The sequence below is a fragment of the Salarias fasciatus genome, assembly GCF_902148845.1.
Source record: "Salarias fasciatus chromosome 23 unlocalized genomic scaffold, fSalaFa1.1 super_scaffold_20, whole genome shotgun sequence".
Lineage (NCBI taxonomy): Eukaryota > Metazoa > Chordata > Actinopteri > Blenniiformes > Blenniidae > Salarias > Salarias fasciatus.
Window position 1 is genome coordinate 9816288 of NW_021941230.1, and position 22131 is coordinate 9838418.

The 22131-nt window shown below is 47.3% G+C and overlaps 1 protein-coding gene across 1 annotated transcript in view; it reads left to right on the forward strand.

The window, feature by feature from the left end:
• The window catches only part of LOC115383629 (complement C3-like), a 69327-nt gene continuing 47196 nt past the window's right edge, over positions 1-22131 (forward strand). The window contains exons 1-22 of the mRNA XM_030085762.1: positions 1-77; positions 3688-3883; positions 3958-4120; positions 4977-5071; positions 5378-5466; positions 11823-11905; positions 11997-12084; positions 12236-12338; positions 12716-12836; positions 12928-13043; positions 13510-13653; positions 14126-14225; positions 14333-14427; positions 14502-14690; positions 14788-14943; positions 15365-15494; positions 16125-16199; positions 16326-16523; positions 16575-16692; positions 17967-18055; positions 18149-18288; positions 19413-19625. Of these exons, the coding sequence (XP_029941622.1) occupies positions 1-77; positions 3688-3883; positions 3958-4120; positions 4977-5071; positions 5378-5466; positions 11823-11905; positions 11997-12084; positions 12236-12338; positions 12716-12836; positions 12928-13043; positions 13510-13653; positions 14126-14225; positions 14333-14427; positions 14502-14690; positions 14788-14943; positions 15365-15494; positions 16125-16199; positions 16326-16523; positions 16575-16692; positions 17967-18055; positions 18149-18288; positions 19413-19625 (2778 nt within the window). The remainder of the gene's footprint in view (positions 78-3687; positions 3884-3957; positions 4121-4976; positions 5072-5377; positions 5467-11822; positions 11906-11996; positions 12085-12235; positions 12339-12715; positions 12837-12927; positions 13044-13509; positions 13654-14125; positions 14226-14332; positions 14428-14501; positions 14691-14787; positions 14944-15364; positions 15495-16124; positions 16200-16325; positions 16524-16574; positions 16693-17966; positions 18056-18148; positions 18289-19412; positions 19626-22131) is intronic.

The following is a 22131-nucleotide window of genomic DNA, read 5'->3' on the forward strand; positions in this document are numbered from 1 at the left end:
ATGAGGAAGACTTTGCTGCAGCTGCTGGCTTCTCTGGCCTTTGCCTCTCTCACGGCTTCGGCTGATGGAGCTCCGCTGTGAGTAGACTTGCTGAAGCTTCTTCTACTTTCTGTTTGACGGTAGACTGGGCAGAAGACTCAAAATGTACTGAAGTGCTACTGCTGATATCGTCCTGAAATAGAGTACTGTCAACAAACACTCAAGGAAGAGTACAGAGCAAGGAATTCCTCAAAGTTGTGTTTCATTTTTATCCTGAATCGTTATCAGAAAGTGTTGCTTTTTCCTTTATCTATCTTCAACAAGTAGAGATTTTTCAGAAAGTAACACTTCTCAACTTCAGAGTTGTTCGAGGAAGAATTCAAATTACCCACAAGCTCAATAACAACATATTACTTTAAGTTTGAGGAATATTATCTCGATTTCCACATGTATGCATCAAAAGCACGACTTATATTCAGTAACTTGAGTGTTTTACCTCCACCCTTGTCAGAAAATGTAAAAACAGAACTCAGATAGCAGTTTGTTGATTTAATTTTTGAAGTTTCCAAATAAATAAAACATAAAAAGGAAAACCCAGCCCAGCGCTGAGTCGAGACGTTTGATTTGATCCCCGCTGGATGTTTGTCAAGCTCATCAATAGATCACTCATTGTGTGTAAAGTCCAGGCAGCAGCTCATCACCCTTGTCTGAGCAAATACATGCTTTTGGGACACAAGCTTTATTCATTTGAGGGAACTGGACCTTCAGAGAAAATAAGTTATTTACATAATTTTAAGAATTCAAGTTGGCATAAAGAAGATTTCAGGAAGCTTCACTCTGAAGTCTCTCTGTATCCCAGTTCTTTGTCCTGGGGTGGGTGTGGCTGGGGGCCCTGGGCCCTGGTGCCTGGGGGCTCTCTCCTTCCGTGAGGGTGAGGGGGTCGACCTGGCTGGGGGGGCCGGTCGGCTCGGGCGTGCTGCCGCGGCCTGGGTCGGTGCACGCCCTGGTGTCTGGTTGCTGCCCCGGAATTCAGGGCATTGGGGTGGGTGGTTGTGGTGGTGGGGGACAGGGGGGCGGGGTGGATGGGTGGGGGGTGGCGGGGGAGGTGGGTGGGTGGTGGGGGACGGGGTGGGGTGGATGAGGGGGTAGATAGGGGGGTGGTGGGCTGTGGGGGTTAGGGGGTTGAGGAAGGTGCGTGTACGTGTATGTGTATATGTGTGTGGGTGTGTATGTGTGAGTATGTATATATGTTTTTGTATGTGTGGGTATTTATGTAGGTGTATCTGAGTGTGTGGGTGTGTATCTGGATATGTATGTGTATGTGTGTAACTATGTATGTGTAAGTGTGTATGTGTGTGTGGGTATGTATGTGTGAGCGGGGTATGTGTGTGTGGGTGTGTATCTGTAAGTATGTATGTATGTCTGTACGTGTGGGTGTATATGTGTGGGCGATTGGAGCTATGTATGAGAGAGTGCGGTGTCCTGTGGGGGGTGGCCCCGGTGGGCCTGGGGGCGGTGGGCCCTAGGTCTGGGTCCTTCTGCTGCCCCCTGTCTGTCCTCACCTTCACTCCTCCTGATGCATGATGGGTGTGTGCTTCTTGGGTCGGTGGCTCTCTGGACATGGTTGCTGTCCGCCCTGGTCCTGGGGGGTGGGGGGGGGTGGGGGGGTGGGGGGGTGCGGCATCCCCGGACCCCCCTCTCCCCCCCGCTCTCATGCACACACACGTAGGGCTTTGGGAGGCGGGCTTATCAAGTTGGGTGTGGTGGAGGGGGCCATCTTAGTGGCCCCAATCACTGCACGCTTCAGTGGCTCGCCTCTCAGTCTTAATTGCACTTAGTCATCTAACACGACCAAATACATACAAACACACACGTCGGGGGGTCTTGGCGCGCTGTGTCGGGGGTGGGGCTGTTCAGGTAGATGAGACTGCTCGTTTGGCCTCACTCGCGGCACGGTGTGGTTACTGACCCTCAAATTTTAATCGCAAACAACATATACTCCATCAACACTCACGAGACGGGGGGGGGGGGGGGGGGGGGGGCAATGGGGTCTTCTGCGCCCCCGTTTCTGGATTCCTTCTGGTGGGGGGTGGGGCGGGGGGGGCTGTTGTTTTCCCCACAGGCTGGGGGTTTGGAGCGGCTGTGGTTTGGGGGGCTGCTGGCTCTGGGGGGTGCATACCAGTGGCGGCTGCTGGTCTTCCAAAGAGGGGAAGCTCATTTTCAGCATACATTGTAATATGTGTAATCTGTTTTTTGTATGTAAATTCTATTAGCTTTCATGCCTTTTGTATGCCCTGTCAAAGTTAGACAGATCCTCAAAGCCCACTTGTGACCAGACAACACCTCCCTGAGATAGTTTCATCCAGAGGCATGGCCAGCAGTACATTTTATTGGTGACAGCGCTTCCAGTCAGCAGCTCACCTTGTCAGACCAGGACAGCTGAAAGGACCTGTTACTTTTCCCCACCTTTCGGCACCAGCTCAGTCTTAGGAGTTGATCTGTTATGCAGTTTAACACCAATTTTCTCTTCGTAAGGAAGGCTATCAAATGGCTTCGCCAAAATCCGGTCCACAACATTCAAATTGTCTGCCGTTGTGTGCAGCTCGCGAGCAGCTGGAGCTGCTGGAGGCTGGAGCTGTGTGAGAGAAGGGGAGAAGCTCCACAGCTGCTAGTCGAGGACAGAAACCACAGAGTGACCAAAACGAGTCTTCAAACACAACGCTAGTAGTTTTTCACAAACACAAAGTCTCCAGGGATCAGCGAAGCCTCTGAATCAACTCAGCACAACAGAATGAAAAACTTCAGAAGCACTTTGGTGCATTTTTTTTACTTCAAGATCGCTGATTTGCTCATTTCGCTGTCAATCAAGCTTCACACAGATCATCCAATCACCACGCAGAAGCTCAGCGTCCAGGCCAGCTCACTGCCCCATAGACCCCCAGAGACGCTGAGCGTCCGTGGGCGGGACCAGCCCAGTATTTTATCCAATGAGCGTCCAGTTTCACTGCAGCAGAACAACCCACTCTCGCTTCCGCATGGACGCTCAGCGTCCGGCTGTTTAAAGTGCCGTGCCGCTGCGAGGAGGAGTGAGAAAAAAGCCGAGTCAATTACTTGAGATAAGTAGCCGATTCTGAACAAAAGATGAACGTGTTGTAGCGCATATTTAGTCAATGAAATGTTCACACAACAGTAAATATTGGACCACTTATTTTTGGATATTTTAGGGGAAGTTGAGCTTCCCTTGCAGTCTTAGAGCAATCGCCACTGGTGCATACCTGTCTGTGGCGGTGGGGTGGGGGGGTGGAGGCGGCAGTTATGGGTGGCGGGGGGGCCTGGATGTGGGGTTCGGTGTTCCCTTGCCTTCCGGGGGTGTCTCCCACAGGATGTGACAGTTGGATGACGCGGGAATGTGAGTGTGTTTGGGGTAGGATGGAGTGTGTGTGTGTGTGTGTGTGTGTGTGTGTGTGTGTGTGTGTGTGTGTGTGTGTGTGTGTGTGTGTGTGTGCTTGTTAGCCTGCTGCTAACATTGAAATCTGTTCGGATAGTAAAAGGCTGCAATCATACAATATTGCACGCCCCAGCTGCCGAACAGGACAAGGGGAAAAAAAAAAAAAAAAAAGAATTCAAGTTGGCATAAAAAAGAGGCCACGAAGCTTCACTCTGAAGCCTTTCTACATCCCGGTTCTCTGTCCTCTCTCCTCTCTGCAGCAAAGTCATGTCGGCCCCCAACCTGCTGAGAGTGGAAACAACAGAAAACATCTTTGTGGAGTGTCAGGACTGCACCGGGGGAGACATCATGGTCCAAATCACCGTGATGAGCCACCCAACCAAGACTGAAGTCCTCGATTCCACGTCTGTGACTCTCACCAGGCAGAATAACTACCAAATGTTTGGACAAGTCAAGGTGCGGGAAATAATCCTAATGCAGAAATGGTTCTGTTGAAGGCCCCTCGTTCCTCTCACTGTATGTTGTTTTAGATCCCGGCTGCAACATTCAGCAGGGATCGCAGCGTGAAGCAGTACGTTTACCTGCAGGCTCAGTTTGACGATCAGTTACTGGAGAAGGTCGTCTTAGTTTCCTTCCAGTCTGGATACATCTTCATCCAGACAGAAAAGACCGTCTACACCCCCGACAGCAGTGGTGAGTCTGCTGCTGCTGCTGAAACCTGACAATACCTGTCCTGACAGAGAAATCAATCTCTGCTATGTGAATTATAGCAACAGTAACAATTCAGATGATGTTTTTGTTTGAATACTGGTTTTTCCGATGTGTTTAATGGCTTGTGGATCCAAATATCTTTTAAATACTTTATTTACAGTTAGTGGCTGTTTTTGCACTCAAGGTTTTGCAGTGGAGCTTATTTCACAACTCGAAAGCTCCATCCACTTAAAGCTCGTGTCCGGAGTTTTGAGAGAGAGAGGTTTTTTTTAATCCAGCGTCTCGAAGTTCCCCCTCCCTCTGCTTTCATGAGCGACCAAGCCACGCCCCTTTAATTCCGCTCGCTATTATCTGTCGGGTGAAAATGAGAGCCTCGGAGTCCTACAGCATCCTCCATGTTTAGCTGTTTACGGTGGATGTTCAGCAGACAGTGGATATATCCGAGGTAAGCGCGGCGGCTGCTGCATAGCTAACTCTCTTCTCCTGCCTGGGCGAGCGGCCATGCTCTCTGGCTGCGCGCACACTTTGATTGACAACATGAGAATGCGGAAGCTCGAACTCTATTGGCTGAAGCTGACCGGCGCTTTTTCGGATAACATGGGGGTCTATGAGACGAAGGCGGGGCTCATAAATAAATTTTTATATTGCTTTATGCTAATATTATATTGTAGTATTGAACCAGACTGACACATTTAAGCTCTGTTGAAAAATGATACATACGTTGGAAACGAATGGAAACTCCGGACACGAGCTTTAAAGATCAGGCTATCAAAAGTAATCCCAAACTAAAGAGTCCCTTCCACAAATGAGCTCTCCCATTTTTTCCCTCTTGTCACAGTTCATTACAGGATGTTTGCTGTGACGCCTCAGATGGGGCATGTGGAGAGGGATTCACGAACCTTATATGAAGCCTCTATCGCCATTGAGATTGTGGTAATGTGTCTCATTTTTAATTAACACAAACATGCAGCTGAAATCATGAAGAGCATGCAGACACACTTCAAATTCAATTTCATGTAAGCTGGAACATTTGAACCTCATGCTGTTTGATTCCTTTTGCTTAAAGTTTGGAATCTAAACAAATTTATCATAAAATATATTTCAGAAAAAAAAAAGATTACTCTCACAAGATATGTGTCCCTCAGAGCTGTACACACCTAAGTATAAATCCATTAATTTCATGGTAAAGTCGTCCTTGGACTGGATGTCTGAATGATAAAAGATTTTTCTTTCCCTCAGACCCCTGATGGCATCATTTTACCACTTGATACAGTCTCTCTGAGATCAGGGATTCAATATGGCTCTTATCGACTCCCTGAAATCGCAAGGCGAGTATTTCATTAGATTTTTATTAGTTTCTGAATTTACAGTTTTATACTGAACAGATGCAGGAGCCAACAGGTCACAAAATCCACATCAGGTTGAATGTATTTTAAATAGGGGTGGGACTCGATTAAAAAAATTAATCTAATTAATTAGGGCCTTTGTAATTAATTAATCTCAATTAATCGCATATCGATATTTGACCCGAGATCAGTGAGAACCTTTCTTTTTCTAATGGATTTTGGTATAGTGAATCAATATAGTGATACATAAGCTTAAGCAACAAAACACTGTTCATTTTTTCAGCAGGGAAGGAGGAATTTAACCAAGACAAATAAACCAATACACATTGATTAGTGCAACTTTTGTTGGGCTGGGCGAGGGTCCTTGAAGTAGTCGGAGTGACATCCTCTTCAACTCTAGCTGTATGCCAGGCTTGCGTGTTGGCCGCTGCTGCGACATGCTTAGCATTCAGATGATATAGCAGGCTCGATGTGCTGCGATGGTATGCAAATTCTTTGCTGCACAATATGCATACAGCTTTGGTTTTATCCACGCTGCCATCCGCTGGCTTTTTAAATCTAAATTTTCTGTGCACGAGACCAAGTAGTGCGCTGTCGTCGGGAGCAGTGTTGCCAACTCCCCAGTAAGGAAAGTCCCTATTGGCTGTCCTAAAAGTCGCCAGAAGTTGCTAGATGAGGTCGTTACCTAATTTGCAATTTGCAAGTAATTGTAATGGACGCTGTAGGAGAGAGGAATAACGTCATGGGAGAAGCAAAATGTGAGTTAAAAAAACACCCTAAATATGTTTAGAACTACAAATGAATTTTCTTCTGTTTATTCTTGGTTTGTCAGCAGTGAGCAGTGGCGTATTTGCGCACACGCGATTCATTTGAAGTGTGGAGGAGTGGTGTGGGTCTCCTCTCTGCTCTGACTGCAGCAGGGAGCGCTGCGTGAGACTGGCCGCCTGTGAGTGCTTTGGGACGGGGGAGGGGCTCCCGCAGCACCGCAGCTCATTGAGGACAGCAGCTGCAGAACGAGACGTCCTGTCACGTCTCCAGAGCACCAGAAAAAGTCGCTAAATTTGTTGCTAGTCGCTTTTGACAAAAAAAGTCGGCAGGAGGCTTTGGAAAGTCGCCAGATTTAACGAGAAAGTCACCAAGTCGGGAGCTGTTTCGTTGTGGTGTCACAGCGAAATATGTCCGGGTGAAACTCGTCCGGTGACAAACGTTCCGCGACAATTTGCGATAATTTTTTTATCGCGTTAAAATTTCTGTAATTAATTAATCGTAACTAACGCGTTAAAGTCACAGCCTTAATTTTAAAGAATGTGTGCTGAATCGTGAGTGAACCGAAACATAAGCAGTGATGTAACCTGCCAATGAAGGCACATGGTTGACTATTTTGAATGTCATCAAACTAAAAGAAAACAATAACTTCCAGATCATGTGATAAAGTACCTGAGCCAATGTCTTCATAGTAATTTTATCACTGGCTGATTTTTTTGTTATGGTGAGTGGAGTTTGGACCAAGATCTGACTCAGACATGAGTCTGGATGAGAGTGGTTCATTGACAGGGATGTCATGTGGTGAAGCTGAATCCGAGTGAGGAGCCATGGACTGATGTCGCCACACCACCGGAGCGCCGCCATCCGGAGGATCACTGCTCATGCACAATGAGCGCAAATGGAGAACACAGGAATTAGTTAAACGCGGCATCTTTCTTGATGTTGGGGCCCGAAGGACGTGTACCACAGGGGGTAAACTGACGATCTTGCCATGAGTTGAAGTCTGCTGCAGTCTTGAGTAGGGATGCAGATGATGATGGCTTTCGGTGTGTACATCTGGCTGGCCATTTTGCCCGCCTTCTCCACCCACCACGCAGACAGTGACAGACAACACGAAAAGTCAGAAAAGTGACCACAGGGATAACTGGCTTGTGTCGGCCAAGCGTTCATAGCGACGTCGCTTTTTGATCCTTCAATGTCGGCTCTTCCTATCATTGTGAAGCAGAATTCACCAAGCGTTGGATTGTTCACCCACTAATAGGGAACGTGAGCTGGGATTAGACCGTCGTGAGACAGGTTAGTTTTACACTACTGATGATGTGTTGCAATAGTAATTCCTCCTTGCGTCCCTCACCATATTTGAATGCACTATTCTTCCATGCACTCACTAGGGGGCTATTGCATATTCTCCCGCTGTCCTGAAGCATCAGTGAAGTGACAGGAGCTGACTGGCTGCATCCTTTCCTTGTACAGGGTGGTCAAAAATGTTCTGCATCTCTGTAGTGAGTCACACACATCTATGAGTCACACGCAGGAGACCCTTGCTCAAACACTGCTGTTGCTGAGCTGCTTTTCCTGACAGTAATCCCACCATGGAAGTGACACGGGACTGATCTGAAAGATATGAGGCTGGCTGGTGTCGGAAAATAAGCACACACTGCAGACGGAGGCAGCCTCAGGTTCCTCCTTCACCCGCGTACCACTCCAGAGGGGGGAGGTCGGCTCCCTGGGAGTCAGGAAGGCGAACAGGCTGATTGCCTGTGCACGATTGGTCTTTGAGAGGACAAGGTGTGCTGTAGCCCCTCTGGGTACAAGACAATATTTCATTTATGTGCATCATAACTCGCACAAAGAAAAGCACAAAGAAACAGAAATAAACTGAGCTCTCCTCTTTCTGTCTGTATAATTAAAATTGTAATAGAACAAGGACCAGAATTTATCCTGAAATGCACCTTTTAGAAATTTTTTTTTGGGGATCTCTATGTTAATGGACAAAAAGATCCAACAATTTTGCATAATAAAAATATAATACAACAATATTGTTGCCAGGCCTGGGGTTGAGGCTCGTAAGCGAGCGCCTGGTGCCCGAGCCTTTGCCTACGGGGCCCGGCCGGGCTCAGCCCGAAGGGACAACATGGGCCTGACCTCCGGTGGGCTCACCACCCACCGAGGGAACCGTAGGGGCTGGGTGCAATGTGGATTGAGTGGCAGCCGATGGCAGGGTGCCCGGCGACCCGGTAGGGACTCTAGGGACATGGAATGTCACCTCATTGGCGGGGAAGGAGCCCGAGCTTGTGAGGGAGATTGAGAGGTACCGGCTGGATATAGTCGAGCTCACCTCCACACATAGCCTGTGCTCTGGAACCCAACCTCTCGAGAAGGGCTGGGCTCTCCACTTCTCTCCCTTTCTCTTCACATCCCTGTGCGTTCGGGTCGGGGGCAGGTGCCTCACTGTTGTCTCGGCTTATGGGCCGAACAGCAGTGCAGAGTACCCGACCTTCTTGGAGTCCATGGGAGGGGTGCTGGACAGTGCTCCGACTGGGGACTCCATTGTTCTACTGGGGGACTTCAATGCCCACGTGGACAGCGACAGTGAGACCTGGAAGGGGGTGATTGGATTGCACGGCCTCCCCGATCTGAACCCGAGTGGTGTTTTGTTATTGGACTTCTGTAGTCACAGTTTGTCCAAAACAACCACCATGATCGAGCACAGGGGTGTCCGTAAGTGCACTTGGCACCAGGACACCCTAGGTCGGAGGTCGATGATTGACTTTGTTGTTGTGTCATCTGACCACCAGCCACGTGTTTGGACACTCGGGTGAAGAGAGGAGCAGAGCTGTCGACCGAGCTGGTGGTGAGTTGGATTCGCTGGTGGAGGAGGAAACCGGACAGACTTGGCAGGCCCAAACGTGTTGTGAGGATCTGCTGGGAACGTCTGGTGGAGCCCTCTGTCAGCATGGCTTTCAACTCCCACCTCCGGGAGAGCTTCTCTCATGTCCCAAAGGAGGCTGGGGGCATTGAGTCTGAGTGGACAATGTTCTCCACCTCCATTGTCGAAGCAGCTGCCCGGAGCTGTGGTCGTAAGGTCTCTGGTGCCTGTCGTGGCGGCCCCCGAACCTGATGGTGGAAACCGGAAGTAAGGACTGCCGTCAAGCTGAAGAAGGAGTCCTATCGAGCCTTGTTGGCTCATAGGACTCCCGAAGCAGCTGACAGGTACCGGCAGGCCAATCGAACTGCAGTCCGAGTGGTTGTGGAGGCAAAAACTCCGGTCTGGGAGGAGTTTGGAGAGGCCATGGAGGAGGACTATCGGTCGGCCTTGAAGAAATTCTGGCAAACCGTCGGGTGCCTCAGGAGGGGAAAGCAGGTCTCCGCCAACACTGTTTACAGTTTAGGTGGGGAGCTGCTGACCTCAACTGGGGATATTGTTGGATGGTGGAAGGAATACTTCGTGGACCTCCTCAATCCCATCACCACATCTTCCGTGGATGAAGCAGAGGCTGAGGTCTCAGAGGTGGCCTCGCCCATCACCCAAGCTGAAGTCACCGAGGTGGTCGGTAAGCTCTTCGGTGGGAAGACACCGGGGATGGACGCGATTCGCCCTGAGTATCTTAAGTCTCTGGATGTGCAGGGACTATTTTGGTTGACACGTCTCTGCAACATCGCGTGGCATTCGGGGACAGTGCCTCTGGATTGGCAGACTGGGGTGGTGATCCCCCTGTTTAAAAAGGGGGACCAGAGGGTGTGCTCCAACTATAGGGGGATCACACTCCTCAGCCTCCCTGGGAAAGTCTATTCCAGGGTACCGGAGAGGAGGATTCGACCGATAGCCTAACCTCGGATTCAGGAAGAACAATGCGGTTTTCGTCCTGGTCGTGGAACAGTGGACCAGCTCCATACCCTCCATTGGGTTCTCGAGGGTTCATGGGAGCTCGCCCAACCAGTCCACATGTGTTTTGTGGACTTGGAGAAGGCATTCGACCGCATCCCTCGTGTTGTCTCGTAGGGGGTGCTCTGGGAATACGGAGTTCGGGGCCCCTTGTTAAGGGCCGTCCGGTCTTTGTATGACCAGAGTACGAGTCTGGTCCGCATTGCCGGCAGTAAGTCGGACCTGTTCCCGGTGCATGTTGGACTCTGGCAGGGCTGCCCTTTGTCACCGGTTCTGTTTACAATCTTTATGAACAGAATTTCTAGGTGCAGCCAGGGGCCGGAGGGGGTCTGTTTCGGGAACTACAGGATTTCATCTCTGGTTTTTGCAGATGATGTTGTCCTGTTGGCTTCATTGAACCCGGACTTATAGCATGCACTGGGGCGGTTCGCAGCCAATTGTGAAGCGACAGGGATGAGGATCAGCACCTCCAAATCCGAGGCCATGGTCCTCGACCGGAAGAAGGTGGCTTGCCCTCTCCAGGTCGGTGGAGAGACTCTGGGCCAAGTGGAGGAGTTTAGGTATCTTGGGGTCTTGTTCACAAGTGAGGGATGGATGGAGCGTGAGATTGACAGGCGGATCGGTGCAGCAGCTGCAGTGATGCGGTTGTTGTATTGGTCCGTTGTGGTGAAGAGGGAGCTGAGCCGAAAGGCGAAGCTCTCGATCTACATTCCCACCCTCATCTGTGGTCATGAACTTTGGGTCATGACCGAAAGGACAAGATCCTGGATACAAGCGGCTAAAATGAGCTTCCTCCATCGGGTGGCTGGGCGCTCCCTTAGAGATAGGATGAGGAGCTCAGTCACCAGGGAGGAACTCGGAGTAGAGGCGCTACTCCTTCGCATCGAGAGGGGCCAGCTGAGGTGGCTCGGGGATCTGGTTAGGATGCCTCCTGGACGCCTCCCTAGGGAGGTGTTCTGGGCATGTCCCACTGGGAGGAGACCCCGGGGAAGACCCAGGACACGCTGGAAAGACTGTCTCTCGGTTGCCCTGGGAATGCCTTGGGATCCTCCCACAGGAGCTGGAGGAAGTGTCTGGCGACAAGGAAGTTTGGGCATCCCTGCTGAGACTGCTGCCCCTGCAACCCAGCCTCGGATAAGCGTTAGAAAATGAATGGATGGATGGAATATTGTGACCAGAATGGACATGTCTATCTGGGATCATATCTGGCTGTAATGTCTGTAAAATCCAGTAAAACAGTTTTTTTTTGTCCCATGCAAATGCAATGAAAGAAACACAGACGTCAGTGAGTAATTCACAAATTACTAGAGGACCACAGATAATTATAATCTTGTGCGAATATGACTGTATTTCTAGGAAATGGGGCGTGGGAGGGTGGTTAAGAGGGATTGCTGTGCAGTTTATTGAATATTAATGGTGGATATCAAGATTGAATTATTAAGGATACGGACTCTGTGACATTATCAATTCTGAAGAAATGGAAAAGCAATTCTTTAGAACCACATTTCACTGGATGTGACTGCCTTGTAATTCTTGCTATCCATCCAATGGAATCAGTTTGAGATTCAAGATTGAGAGTCATCATCTGGGCAGCTTGGACATGTGGACAAGGAGAGATGGTTACGGTAACTGCTATTGACTGTGTGTGTGCGGGCGTGTGTGTGTGTGTGTGCGTGTGTGTGTATAGTCCTGGCCTATGGAAGGTGGTGGCCAGGCTTCACAATAATCCACAACAAAGCTATTCAGCAGATTTTGAGGTGAAAGAAGACGGTGAGTCTCTTCTTAACTTCACTGTTGAAAATTTTGGAAACATATATTTTATTGAATGGAATAACATACGGAAAATGTTTCTTCTTCCCAGTGCCTCCCAGTTTTGAGGTGAAACTCAAGCCTCAGGTCCCCTTCTTCTACGTGGACAGCAGCAACCTGACTGTGAAAATCAGTGCAACGTGAGTCAAACTTTAGAGGAGTTTCAGTTCAGGCTGGGTTGTTGGTGTAACTATGAGAAATGACACAAAAAATGCTGCTAAATTTGACCGTTTTTTAAGTTCTATTTCATTCCCTATGAAGGTTTGATCTGTCTCATTTTTGTGCTTTCAGGTATCTGTCCGGTGAAGCGGTGGACGGGACGGCTTATGTGGTGTTTGGGGTTATGCAGGACGGTCAGAAGAAGGGCTTCGCAGCCTCTCTTCAGAGGTTCCCAGTAAGCACAGGGTCATTCTAGTTAAAATGCTGCAGACTAAAATCAAGACGTTTAGATTGGGGAAGGAGAGCAAAGGGGCACAAAGCAAATTTAATAGATGGCACCTTCTATGGCAGAAACAGGAAAAAACCACACATTAGGTCTTCTGCCCTGCACATGCGTTCGTACAATCACAAATACAGTCTGTGTTTTGATCATATCAACAAGTCCAGTCCAGAATGTTTGCATGACTTCCAAAACGGGATTGTTAAACTCTTATTTCTAATTATTTATGTCGCTGTAAAGATTTGAAATGCTGAAAATTGTGGACGTGCCTAATTTTTTTTTGCCACTGAATGTTTCCCAGGATGTTTTTTCACTGTTTGTTGTGGCGTCAGGTCCAGCGGGGCGAGGGGAGGGCTGTACTGAACAGTGAGCACATCACTCAGACCTTTCCCAACATCCATGAACTTGTCGGAGATTCCATTTTTGTCCATGTCAGTGTGGTGACCAAGCTGGGTAAGAGACCAGGACGTCTACTGATGCAGCTGATTGAATGACCCTCAGCTCTTCGCCTCCTGCTTCTTTTGTGGCTTCCTTCCTGTCGCAGGCAGTGAAATGGTGGAGGCAGAAGTCAGAGGCATCCAGATTGTCTCTTCACCCTACACTATCCACTTCAAGAAAACTCCCAGATACTTCAAAACAGCAATGCCATTTGATCTCACGGTGAGGAGCTTCTCTTGTGTGTACAGAAAATTCAGCTGAAAAAATAAGGGGAATTCAATAAATGCAAACTTGTTGATATTAGAACATTATATAATATGTTGCACTAAAGCAAAGACAAATACTTCGAGTTGGAGATGGAAAGGACTCAGTGTGGAGAAATAGAGTGATGCGGAAATGCTACAGTCTCCATGTAAGATGAAATTGTGATCAGGAAGGAATTTTTTTTTTTGTTTGGTTGTTTTTTTTTTATAATAATTGAGCAAAATTAGAACATCCTCATCTGAGATCTACAACCGTTATAGCTCAAAAGAATCCTTTACTTTAGATACAATTTTTCTGGTGAATTAAAAACATTTTTCTCTTTAGAACTGAAGTCTTGGATCTCAGCTCATTGAGAGAGAGCTGCTTCGTCTTTTTTTGTACTGAATTGATTAATAAAATCTTCCTGTTTCTCCACTGATGGCAGGTTGAAGTTTTGAACCATGACGAGACTCCAGCTGGAAACGTTCCAGTGGTGGTTTTTCCTGTTGTCCTTCAAAATGTCACTGCGAGCAATGGCATTGCAAGGCTCACCGTCAACACAGGAAACTTTCAAAGTCTCAGCATCGTCGTGAGTCTCAGAAGGATTTTTTTTTCTTTTTTCTTTTTTTTTTTCCAACCTTTCAAACGAAGCAGAAAAGGGCACAAATGTAACTGCGATTCCATGAATCACGGGTGATCACCAGAATGTTCCCTTCGCATATGTGCAGTTTGAGTCTGTAAACGAACGTCACTTGTGACCCCTGGGTGACCCAAGGAAGGTATTAACCTCCTGTGTCAAACCGCTTGATTATGAAGACTCTGTGTGGCAGAACGCTGTGGAACTTCCTGATGCCGTGGTTTGTGATTTGATACCTGGATCCTCAGCTTGCACATCCCAGAACAACAAAAAAAGAATGAAGAGAAGGAAGACAGTGCAAAGATATGACGGTCGTTTAATTAATATCGACACTCCAGACGCCCGGCTACCGCACTGGCTAATTCACGAGTATCCTCATTCCTGTATAAGTGACATAATTTGTCTTTGTGCATATTGATTCCAGGCCAGGACCGATGATCCTCGACTCCCACCAAAAATGCAGGCAGAGGCCAGAATGACAACACATTCATACACCAGCAGCTCTGCCAGATACATCCAGATTGGTAAGAAACACATACAATCACTTCAAATGGTTCATTATTAATGTGATGATTTTAAAGAGTGATGGTATTGCTGTTGTGCTTTTTTTTTTTCTTTTTTTTTTTTGGAGGTGTTGATTCAGCAGATCTACAAATAGGAGACAACCTGAAAGTCCATCTGTACTTAAAGAGTTTGATATATGAGAATCGAGACATCACGTACCTGGTGGGTCCTCTTTTATTCCTACGAAGTTAATCATGCTCCCTGGGGTGGACTGACTGTGGGGACTGTGTCTGCAGATCCTGAGCAGAGGTCAACTGGTGAAATTCGGACGTTTCAAGACACAAAGGCAAGTGTTGATTGTCCTTATTGTCCCCATCACCAAAGAATTGCTGCCGTCCTTCCGCATCGTTGCTTACTACCATGCAGACGATGAAGTGGTGTCAGACTCTGTTTGGGTGGATGTGAAAGACTCCTGCATGGGCTCGGTGAGATGTGGAGATTTTCTACAGCAGAGTTGATATGACGTTAAAGAAAGAAAATATCAATTCAGCTTCATTTCTCACTTGTCTGCTCCACTTTTAGTTGAAACTGGAACTGGAGAGACCTGCACCATCCTATCACCCTCGCAAGGTTTTCAATCTGAAGGTCACCGGAGACCCCGGAGCCACGGTGGGACTGGCAGCGGTGGACAAAGGCGTCTCCGTCCTGAACAACAAGCACCGGCTCACGCAGAAAAAGGCAACATCTTTAACTCTCCAAGCAGAAATACCAATAAAATAAAACTCCATGCCACTATTGGATATAGGTTATGTAACTACTGACAAATGAAAATGACCAGAATCTGACATATTTCATTATATATGGCTCTACAAGTCCTTTAAATGAGATGCTTTCCTCAACGCATTGCTCATAAATGTCATGTCTTGCTGCCTTTGCATCTTTGAGTACGACTGGATAACATAATATGGCATCACCAAAAAAAGCATGGTATTTGTTGCCAGATAGATAAACTGGACAAGAGAATAATATTTCAATGTTTTGCACAAGCTATCAATTATGTGAATCATTCATTCTGTAAATAAATATATATTCAGGCTCCAGGACATGGAGACCTTCTTCTGTTCACTGTAAGCCTAAATCTTGTGTGTTTTCCTCTCAGGTGTGGGACAAAGTGGAGGAGCATGACACTGGCTGCACAGCAGGCGGAGGGAAGGACGGCATGGGAGTTTTCTATGATGCGGGGCTGCTGTTTGTGACCAACACTGCTTCAGGAACTCCTCATAGACGAGGTGACCATGCATATCTCCCCCAAAATCCACTCTCTGATCGATTTGTGCCCCCTCATTCTAAAACAGGTGGCACCCTCTGCTGGTGAAAAGTGAAGCAAACGCGGAAGAAGCAGAAAAGCTGTAATTCTGGGGAAATTCCAGCAGGGGTTGGTGATGTTGGTTTCAAAAACAGCCCGAGTCTCATTGGAACCCATTCAAAAATGCCAATTTTCAGAGTGCAAATACAAAGATAAGGTCTCCAGTTTCATAAAATGCTTCGGTCTCTGTCACTGGCCTCCTCAACCGTATCGGCTTGACCAGAGTCCGATTTTCACATAAATTATCTGTTAAATATCTGATTTCAAATGTTCAATATGGAGACGTCCTGCTCAAATCCTCAAAATTGGATTTCAGAACGCCCTGTCGGAAGTTTTGTCCATCTTTTGTACACCATCAACATTCGAAAAAGACATAAGAATTATATGTATCTGCCAAAATGTCCTAACAAGAACACCTAAATAAAGACAAAAATCTAAACAAACACAAGACATGAATAACCTCAAGGGCCATTATACAGTTTTTTTTTAAAGAATTAGCCTTTGTTGACGGCTCACTCGTGTCTTCGATCCTCTTTTCTTTATGTCTTTTCAGAACCGACATGTGCAGAACCTCAGGCAGCAAGACTGAAGCGAGCGTCTCCTCTGATGGAGGTTCCCACCGCTTTAGGTGAGAATCACAGCTCAAGATAACTTACTACAAATTCAGTCTTTTCTTTTCAAAACACTTGTAATTTCGCTGTCTTCGTATGTGTTGGTGAAGAGATATTAACTGGCGTTCACTGTTTATTTACAGTTGATAAATACAAGTCGAACAAGCTGCAGAAGGACTGCTGCGTGGATGGTATGAGGGAAACGTCTCCTTCATACAGCTGTGAGAGACGCAGCGAGTACATCGTAGACGGCCCGGCCTGTGTGGAGGCCTTTCTGGACTGCTGCAGAGAGAGAGCGCAGCGAGCTGACCACAAGGAGGACCGTGTCAAACTGGCTCGCAGCAACAGACGGCGGCTCAGCAGGAGGTCATTGTATTTCTTTAACCCTTCAGGAGAAGAGTACGATGACAGTTACATGGACAGCGCTGACATCGTCACTCGCAGGAGTTTCCCTGAAAGTTTTCTGTGGACTGATGTCAAACTGCCCCCCTGTCCTGCTGGAGGACCGTGGTGAGTCCGCCCCAGTCATTTGACACACATCCAGAGTTCTATTTCATCCCTACTGACCACCAGAAAGCGGTGCTGAAAGCACTGAATGTCCCGCTCGCGCATGCGCAGTTCAAGTATATTCGAGGGGGTACCTAAAAGAAACCGGAATTAGGTCAGAAAATAGTAATAGTAATGAGTTTCGACTTCTGGCCGTCAGATGTGCTACAGGTAAGCCTCGTGCATATCTGTGAAAAATCTGAGGTCCCAGAGTGACACTGTCTGTCACACGCTATTTATAGTAACAGAGTGCAGCTGCGCTCTGCGATTTTTCCAAGATGGCGACATTGCTAGAGCAGCTCGTGAACATTAAATTCTGCTTTTTGCTGGGAAAAACAGCAGCAGAAACACTCACCGTCAGCAGACGGTGGTGTAGTGGACACCAGAGGCTACCACAGAGTCATAAAAGGTTCTGAGCAGAGGTCTGCACACTCCTAACGACCAAAGTCTCCTGAGGAGGTGGAGGCCACTCTGGCCCTTCTTGTACAGAGCGTGTGTGTTGTGGGACTAGTCCAGTTTATTGTTGAGGTGAACACCCAGGCACTTGAAATTGTCCACTGTCTCAATGTCCTCCCCCTGGATGTTCACCGGTGGGGGTGGTCGTGTCCTCTCCCTGAATTCATTCACCATCTCCTTCTTCTTACTGGTATTACCTGGATGCTATATTGACACTACCGGGATAATTCGTACCGCCAACCAGCCTTCGGTCTGTCAAAACAGAGGCTCTGCATTCTTCAAGCAGGGCCATTCTTATCAGGTGGTGAACCACCCTCCACCATAAGGCGTGTGCAAGTACCCCTTTCTGTTTTGTACAGCATTGTAAACACTGCCACTCCCCATCCCCTGGCTGTGGCCTTTGGCTCTGCAGAGGCTTCTCAGTGAGGTTGGTCTCTGGGATTCCTTGTGACTGCGCTGGTATTAGTCATTCAGTGCTTTCAGCACCGCCGTCTGACGGTCAGTAGGGATAAAATAGAGCGTTCTCTCACGCAGAATCCTCGTGATCACGCGGGAAGATTCTGTAGGAAACTAACCTGAGATTGACATCGGAACTAAGGACCTTTCTCGGGTCAGCCAGGAGTTACAAATGATGTTGATTTGGTGTATGTACTCGAACTGTGCATGCAAAGGGAACATTCGGTGCTTTCAGCACTGCCTTCTGGCAGTCCTCCGGGATTCAACTTCGGATTCCACCTCTGAAGCCTCATGTTTAAATTTGCTTACCGTTTTCTGTCTCACAGCGGACTTACATCAGTTCAGAAAAGTGTTCTCCTGCCAGACTCCATCACGACCTGGCAGTTCACCGGCATCAGCCTGTCGCCGACTAACGGTGAACAGTCTCAACTCGCAGTCTGACGTGTTTCACCTGCGCCTCTCCTCCTCTTCACGCCCCTCATGCTGTCCCCCTTCCACACTCCTATAGGAATCTGTGTTGGAGAGCCGTTGGAGGTTATTGTCCGTAAAGAATTCTTCATTGACCTCAGCCTGCCGTTTTCTGCTGTCCAAGGAGAGCCGCTGGAAATAGAGGCCGTCCTCCACAACTACACTCCAGTTACTATCACTGTATGTCAGCTAATTTTATTTTATGTTATTTTCTAAAGCAGAAGGGTTATTTAGAAAATTTATTTATATTCTCAATTAATTTTTCCAGTGAGACTTGAAGAGAAATCAATTATTTAGCTGATTCTGGTACAAAACTGGCATTATTTTTGTAGTAATTACTTTATTAATTTATTATGCTTTATTTTCCATTTTACATGCACAACAACTAAAAAAACAGACACAAAAACATAAGAGGTGGGGGCTGGGCATTACTTTTTGTCATATATGTACCATTTTTATCATCTTCGTTCATGGGTCTCTGCTTTGATCCTCGAACAATAAGTCCGTCTTTCGTTCTGGTGCCCAAAATGTTTCCAACAATATGGCAGCCTACTCAGTTGTTTATTTTTAATTTGTGGTGTAATAATGATAATAAAAAAAAAAAAAAAAAAAAAAAAAAAAAAAAAACGAATCATGTTGTTCCAATCAAGTCCCCTCTGTCTTTTTGGACTTTTTGAGCTCATTTTTGAAGGAGTTTGTCAATATGTATCAGTAAACACATTCACTACTTCATTTCTTTCTGTTGAGATTCCTTTCCTCATTCCCTTGTTGTAGAAATTGTGTATCTTTTCAAACATTTACAAGTTTTTTTTTTTTTGTGACAAAAGAAATTGACAATTGTAATTGACAAAGAGATTATTTCATTTATTTCAACCCTCATAGTGTTATTAAGATGTCATTGGTCTGTTGCAGTTGCTCTGCATGATGGATGAAACCATCACCAAACCCTTTTAGTGAGCAGGACTTTGTGTCTATACTGAGAACGCGCACATAGATTTCTGTGTGTGATGTAAACTTTATAATTATATTTTATAGATTTTATGTGCATGCATGTAGTCTAATTTTTGCATCTGCATTTTGCATATGATTTTTAACATTACAGAGACGCAAATGAAGTTAAACACATGCACCTCTCAACAGCCTCAATATACTGAAGACAATTATTTAAAGCATCTTCAAATACAAGTAACAGGATATGAACCAAGTACGTACAGTTTTAGTGTCCTCAGCCTTTTCCATGTACAGATCATATCAGCAGCCTGAATCCACTTGGCACCCTTGTGTGTCTTTGTGTTGCTTTCCAGGTGCGAGTGGATCTGACGGAGACGCAGCATGTGTGCAGTGCAGCGTTCAAACGTGGGCGGTATCGACAGAAGGTCAACGTCGGACCCCAAACCACAACATCGGTGCCGTTCATCATTGTCCCCATGAGGGAGGGAGAGGTCAAGATTGAGGTCTATGCGGCTGTCAGGGACTCCGGGCTCAGTGACGGCATCGTGAAGATGCTTCGGGTGGTGGTGAGAGACACCGACACTAGGGCATTAACGACTTCAGTTTTTTTCACTTCGACTTATCCATCAATAAAATTGAGGTCGAGTCAACAAGTCGTGATAACGTCATGACATTGACGGGGGGGCAACATGGACACACGGCTGTCCAGCAATGAGCAACTTGCATTAAGGTTCACTTCAACGTAGCCATGTACATTTTAACCCGAACAAAACAGTGAGTTTTCTTTAACATTTAAATCAGCAGCAGCCAAGACGCAAACCGTGCGTGTCTTCATCATGTTTTGAAAAAAAAAAAAAAAAAAAAAAAATAGCGTGCGTTGTCTTAATGAAATAAATACCAAAATAATCAAAAACCAATGGCTGGCAAAATTATAATTCAATATTGGTCTTGCTTGTATGGGTCACAGAACATTGGTGAGACAACAGTTTTTTGTTTTTTTTTTTTCCCTTGTCCTGTTCAGCAGCTGGGGCGTGCAATATTGTATGATTGTAGCCTTTTACTATCTGAACAGATTTTAATGTTAGCAGCAGGACGAGAACGAATCTCCTCCTGCTGCTGCCTTTATTTAAAGCTGGCGTCCGGCATGGCTGCCGGACAGGACCGGGACGGAAACGCTCAGAGAGCGAAAGACAGAAAAGAGAGAAAGATATAGAGAGGGAGGGCGGGGGGGGGGGGGCACACAACCTATGTACAAATTCACAACAGATGCAAAACGGTGTTGTCAACGCACCACACGCAACCAAGAACAATCCCAAACCCCAATCTAGACAACACCATAATAGAGCCGACACCCAACACAAAAACTTACAGAACCATACATTTATATAATTTTTTTTTTTTTTTTTTTTTTTTTTTTTTCCCCTGATGAATCATAGTAGTGAACAGACTAGTAACTAGTAGTAAACTCGGGGCGTGCATCAAGAGAGGGCTACTACAGATCACCATCAGTCTAACCACCACAAGAAGACAAAGTAACCGAGTACGTGAAGAGTGATTAAAGATCAGAGTGATCATGCAAATGTGATGGTGATAGCGATCATGCATATATGACCTCTGACCCCTGAGAAGGCCAGAAGCAGGCCAGAGAGGCCCTCAGGGCCCAGACAGCTGGCAGTCATCACAGAGCCCGGATCCAAGCCGCTCTCCCAGGCAGACGCCCCCGCTCCAGTTCAGAAATGGGGCAGAGGAAAGCCCCGGCCGGGGACCCCAGCGGTCCCGGGGCCCGGGCCCCGCGGAGCCACGACCGGCAGGAGCCGGTCCACCCCGGGCGCCGGACGCCCGGGGCGGGCAGAGCCGAGAGCCCAAGGCCCAAGAGCCCAAGAGCCGACCCCCCCACCAGGCGGAGGGCCATGACCCACCCGGGAGAACCAGCCCACACGGGTGGCTACCCACCCCAGGCCAGTACCCCCCCCAGCGCTCCGGCCACGCACCCCGAGATCCAGGGCATCACCCCCCCCCCCCCCCCCCCCCCCCCCCCCCCCGTCCACCCCCCTGACCCACCCCTCCCACCCTGTCCTCTCCCACCTCACTCCCCCCCACCCCAACCCAACACTTACACCCACTCACTCACGCTGACACACACGCATGCACTCACACGCACACACACACACACAGACACACTCATCCCTAAACCAAACACACCCACATTCTGACACACTCACACACGCTAGCAAACACGTACACACACACACACACACACACACGCATGCACGCACACCCACCCGCACGCACATGCACACACACACACACACACACACACACACACACACACACACACACACACACACACACACACACACACACAGTCTTACACAGACACGCAGTCTTAGTAGATGACCGGCAACACGCCCACTCATAACACAGGGGGCGTGGAGGCTGGTGCATGTTCAGTTGGGTTCAAATTCAAGAAGGTTGAGAGCCACTGCTCTATTCAGATGTGAAAACCTAATTCCAGTGTCTTTTAACAAATTTAAACCGTGAGCTTTGAAGTTTGGTGAGAATTTCAGCCGTTCTGGGAGTTTATAATGGGAGTGGATGGGAGAGAGGGGTCGACAGTGAGAGAATGGCAGTGAGAGTGTGAGTGTCTCTCAGTTTAAACCACGGTCCCCACGGCCACATTTCTGGCTCAATCTTAACAAATGAATCATCAAAACCTTGTGATTCTCTCAGTGCTTTGATCTTTTTCTCAAACAGTTCTCTCTTGAGATACATTTGTCGGAAGAGAGTGCAGAATTTTCTCCCATCCGCTAAAATACATTTTGGAGAAAGATTTTTTTCACTCAAACACAAAAGTTTGAATTTTGTATACAAACTGTTTCCTGTGATATGGATAATCCTACAGACATGAACATTTCAAGAATATTCCGTGACAGGTTTGTGACGCTCACAGTAAAAAAAAAAAAAAAAAAAATCAATTTCACCTTTCAGTTCTTGAGAAACGACATTTCTTCAGCCATACAAACTGGATAAAAAACTGCTGATTCACTGTCATGGCTGCTGGGTGCAGCTGGT